Source organism: Penaeus japonicus, unplaced genomic scaffold (genome assembly GCF_977035675.1).
Source record: "Penaeus japonicus unplaced genomic scaffold, GWHDUDI00000001_assembly GWHDUDI00000027, whole genome shotgun sequence".
Lineage (NCBI taxonomy): Eukaryota > Metazoa > Arthropoda > Malacostraca > Decapoda > Penaeidae > Penaeus > Penaeus japonicus.
Genome location: NW_028234429.1, coordinates 12,641,446 through 12,646,445, shown reverse-complemented (window position 1 = coordinate 12,646,445; position 5,000 = coordinate 12,641,446). Strand labels below are relative to the sequence as shown.

Sequence of the window (5,000 nt, the reverse complement as noted above, 5' to 3'; positions counted from 1 at the left end):
GTGCGTAGCGAGGAATAATGAACCTTTCAGAGATGAAGTGTTCAGTGCTGGATAATATTGAATGTGGAATGAGATGTGTGGGAATGGGAATGATAAAGATAGTGAATGTAAAAATATTCCAAAATTCCGAAGATCTTCCTCCATTTGTCAGTGTTTCTGGTTTCTCATGCAAGAGTGCTCATGCAGTATGAGATTTCACCGGCGACCGTACAGGATTGTTTTTCTAATTGATTTTTTTATGCATGAGCAATAATTCCAGAATGGTTTATCACACGCACACCTCGTGTAAGTGTGTGTGTGTTTATTTGTGTATGTGTGCGTGTGTGTTTACTTGTGTGTATGTGTTGTGTGTGTGTGTGTGTTTATTTGTGTGTGTGTTTTTTTATTTGCGTGTGTGTTTGTGTTTTTTTTGTGTATGTTTTTATTTGAGTGTGTGTGTTTATTTGTGTGTGTGTGTGTGTTTGTGAGTATGAGTATGAGTGTGTTCATTCCAGTGTAAAGAGAAAGTCAACTTGCAATTCTCCTGACGAGCAGGCCAAGGGTACGGCATCACTCAGCCCGTGGGACACCTCGACTTCTACCCGAACGGCGGCGAGTACCAGCCGGGATGCACGCACGTGTTTGCCGCGCCCGTCTCCTGGCTCCTGACTGGGGGGCGGTCCTCCACAGGTGAGTCGCCGCTTTGGGAGTCGCCTGTTTTTGAGTCAATTATCGGGTGAGTGTGATTGATGGATTCGTGAGTAAGTGACTGGATTAGGTTTTGTAGATTTTTTTATTTATTTATTTATTTTTTTTAGTTTGTATATCTGATTTTTGTTTGTTTTTTTCTTTGATCAGACATGTATGAGTCCTTGGTTTAAAACATGTGCCATTTTTATCTAGATAGTTTTTATTTTGGGGAATTTTTAAAACAATCACTTGTTTTTGTTTTTTGTTTTTGTATTATTTTTATCTATTTGTGCGAGTCATCGAATAAAAAAAAATCGTTTTCTTCTTCACGGGATTAATATTTGTCTACAATTTTGAGGAAACCCGCGCCATATTATTTTTTTCTGTAATATTTTTATATTTTAGTCGTAATTTGGGTGTACATTTTTGAGGCGGTTGTGTCTGCGGTGAGTGGAAAAAGTAGCACAAGAAGTTGAGTAATATGTGCAAGAAATCATTTCAAAAAGCACATGATGTATCGGCATGCTTGCTTGACATATCAGTGTTGCTTTCATCGAGCCGCGTAAAAAGGCCAAGAGGTTGCCAGAGGGGGAACTTACGTAATGGGCTCCGTCAGGTGACAGATTTGCAAACGCTCACACTTACCAACTAACATCGATTTCATGTACGTGTGTGTGTGTGTGAGTGTGTGTGTGTGTGTGTGTGTGTGTGTGTGTGTGTGTGTGTGTGTGTGTGTGTGTGTGTATGTTTTGTCTATGTGTATGACATATATATTGATACATATGTTCCGATATATAAGATTGAGTGAATGTATCTGCGTTATTTCTTATTTGTCATTCAAATATACTGCATCATCCCTTACATATATTTTTAATTGTGACTTGCAATACAGTGTGCATACTGTGTTGTAGATTAAGGACTATTTCCATCAACAACTATGATCCAATCTTTATAAAAGTATCTAATGGCGCTCCACGCTATCACATTCCTCCACTTCTGATACCATAATAATCTGATATTATAATAATAATTTATAATTAACAAAATAGCAAGATTCAAAGTTTTAGCGTCATAGAAGTAGGGATTTGAACATGCAATTCAATTTCCCGCCACCTCTGTTATCTAACTCATAGTAGAAGTCTTGTATTTAGATTAGTTACACCTAAGTTGGGAGTGCAAAAAGCGTTTGGTATTCTGGGACAAGTGAAAGGCGGTAATCGTTTCTTAATCAGACGCACCTAAGTCATTCTATCTGATTCTCAGTACATCGTCTCAGTAATCTTCATTCCCACATTACACAGATACACTTTCTCTCATTCTAAAACGGAGTACAAATTAATTACGTCGGACCTTTCAGCCACCGATGCCATAGGAGACGCCATCGGGTGTAATCACATCTTTGCCGTGGAACTCTTCATCGACTCTCTCGTTTCCAAGTGTCCTTACACCGCTTTCCGCTGTGCTTCGTATCGGGATTACGTGGAGGTAAGGAACCACCGTGAGGATGTGGTTTATGTGTTGTTTGTTGTTTGTCTATATGACTGTATATGAGTTATATGTAACTATGGAGGGTTTTACTTTGTGATATGGTTGTTTTTTGTATTTAGGTTGTTGTTGTTGTTGTTGTTGTTATCGTCATTGTCATTGCCATCATCATCATCATCATCATCACCACTACCACCATCACCACCACCATCACCCCTACACACTCTTCCCCATCATCATTCCGCATCCACTCCTCCAACATCACCCTCACCCCCTCCCCAGCATCAATACCCCCCACTCCCCCAACATCCCTCCCCCCACTCCCCCAACATCCCTCCCCCCCCCACTCCCCCAACATCCCTCCCCCCACACTACCCCAACATCCCTTCCCCACATTCCCCCACCATCCCTTCCCCACATTCCCCCACCATCCCTCCCCCCCACTCCCCCACCATCACTATTACCCTTCCCACTTCCATCCCCTCAGGGAAAGTGCTTCAGCTGCGGCCCCGATGGCACTGGTTGCGCGTCGCTGGGAATCCAAGCAGACAAGTGGGTCGCAAGAGGACACGCAAGCACGTCCTTCTATCTTAAAACTGGACCCAAGCCTTACTTTTGTCGTAAGTTCGTAACGCTGAGAATATGCGTGTATAGGTGTAGTGTGTTTGACTTATTTTCATTTATTTTGTTTATGTTGTATTTTTTCTTTATTGGGATTGTGTGTTGCGGAAAACTTGTGGATTTTGGTAATGAAAGTTAGTGATTGTAGCCGTTGTATGACCATATGATGCGATGTTGCGTTCTCTATCTAGCTATCTATCTATTTATTTCCCTCCCAACCTCTCTCTCTCTCTCTGTCACTCTTTTTGTTTCTGTCTCTCTATCACTGTCGCTCTCTCTCTCTTTCGATCTTTCTCTCTCTCTCTGTCGATCCCTCTCTCTCTCTCTCTCTCTCTCTCTCTCTCTCTCTCTCTCTCTCTCTCTCTCTCTCTCTCTCTCTCTCTCTCTCTCTCTCTCTCTCTCTCTCTCTTTCTATCTCTCTTTCTCATCTCTCTCTTTCTCTCTCTCTCTTTCTCATTCTCTCTGTCTCTCTTTCTCTCTCTCTATCTATCTATCAATCCCTGTCTCTCTCGCTCGCTCGCTCGCCTTCTCGCCCTCTCGTTCTCTCGTTCTCTTGCCCTCTCGCACTCGCTCTCTTTAGCTCTCTCTCTTTCTCTCTCCCTCCCTCCCAGTCTCCTAAGAGTAAGATTGAAAATAATATACAAATAGAAAAATAGCGAAAAGAAATAAGTGTTGCACAAGAGTTGCAATCAACAGAACCAGTTGACAACGAGCAATGCCGCGAGGAGGCCGTCTCGTTGTGCAACATCACACACACCGCGTAATAACTCAAGGCATCATTGCAGTGCCGGAATCAGCCTCACCTCGGACAACTTTCAATCTGCAAATCATACGTTGTGTATGATTTACAAGTAGCACGAGGCTAGTAGTATTCGCTAGCATTCTGATGATTAATCTATACTTTACTCTCTAATCAAGCGACGCTGAGCAGCATTTCTCTCTGACCGAAATAATCTGCAAATTATGTTGTTTTTTTTCTCTCTGGTTTGTGAAGTTCGCTCTAGATATCTTGCAAGTGACTTAATGTTCACCGGAGGGCTTAAAATCTTGTTCTGAATCGTTTTCAGAGTGTTTAAAAGTGTGTGTGTGTGTGTGTGTGTGTGTGTGTGTGTGTGTGTGTGTGTCCGTTAATATTAGTACAAATAAGATTGACAAAAATACATCATAACATCTATGACACTTCTTGCCTTGCAAAATTACCCGTTTTCATTCAGACCTTTTTTGCAACATTTATGACAGTGAATTCTATTTCTGTCAGATAATGTAATCATCAGAAGAGCCACTTTCAAACGAAAAACACAATAAAAAAACAAGCTTGACCAAGTTATCTTAAACTGGAAAGACCCGTTGGAATGGTAGGTTAAACTCGAAAAAATCCGTTATGTAATTTAGTTGCCAGGATATTGTAATAAATAAAAAAACGCACTGCACACGAATTTCGAGTTTGCATGACTGGCTTCTAATTTTAGGAAATATACTTTTTTACTAGCATCAATTTCTACAGTGCTCAGAAAATTGGGAAGTAAATTCCAAGCCACAATTGGAAATTATTTTTATGCACAATGTTTATACTACCTTATTTGTTGATGTATGGCCAGCCCCCATATAGCCCTATGATTAGATACTTCTTGCGTAATGTTATTTTGTGTTTTTTTATTGATTCCATATTTTCATGAACAAAATTTTATCAGTTGACTTATTCATTATATCTAACCTTGCTTCCATGTCATATTCTTTATCAATATTTCGTTTTGATATTCGTGGCAGTTTTCCATCATCTTCTGCGTGTGGAATTCCTCCGAAGGGATGACGCCACGCGCGCCCTTCAAGGCCGTCTGAAGGCTACGCTTGCAACGGAGGGAGGGCGCAACGCATCCTTTGACCTGACACCAAGGCAGGTCATTTCGTCTTTACTCCTTATCTGGGCTTATTGTAATGTGATTCTTTCTAAGTGATGATAAATCATCATTAATAAGTGTTATAGATGTTGATTGCATTGATACGGTAAAGGAGGTATTTGGCACGAAACGAGTTCAAAAATACGGATGAGATAATTGATAGATATATAAAATATCCGAAAATCTAATTAAATGTGCAACAAGCTTCCTAATATTTCTTATCATTTTGCTATCTCTTTTCTCTCCCTAGAATAATGCAACAGCAGTCTTCTGGTAAGAGCTTAGCCTTCATGCTGGAACACCAAGAGGACCTGAGCGCCGACAAGG

General features: G+C 40.8%; 1 protein-coding gene across 2 annotated transcripts in view; it reads left to right on the top strand.

Annotated features, from left to right (window-relative positions):
• Positions 1-5,000, top strand: part of LOC122260629 (pancreatic lipase-related protein 2) — an 18,137-nt gene that overhangs the window by 11,599 nt on the left and 1,538 nt on the right. For both annotated transcript variants that reach the window (XM_043028016.2, XM_043028004.2), the window contains exons 6-10: positions 535-669; positions 2,027-2,154; positions 2,642-2,774; positions 4,543-4,669; positions 4,924-5,000. The exon at positions 4,924-5,000 is cut by the window's right edge and continues 115 nt beyond it. In XM_043028016.2, coding sequence (XP_042883950.2) covers positions 535-669; positions 2,027-2,154; positions 2,642-2,774; positions 4,543-4,669; positions 4,924-5,000 — 600 coding nt within the window. The remainder of the gene's footprint in view (positions 1-534; positions 670-2,026; positions 2,155-2,641; positions 2,775-4,542; positions 4,670-4,923) is intronic.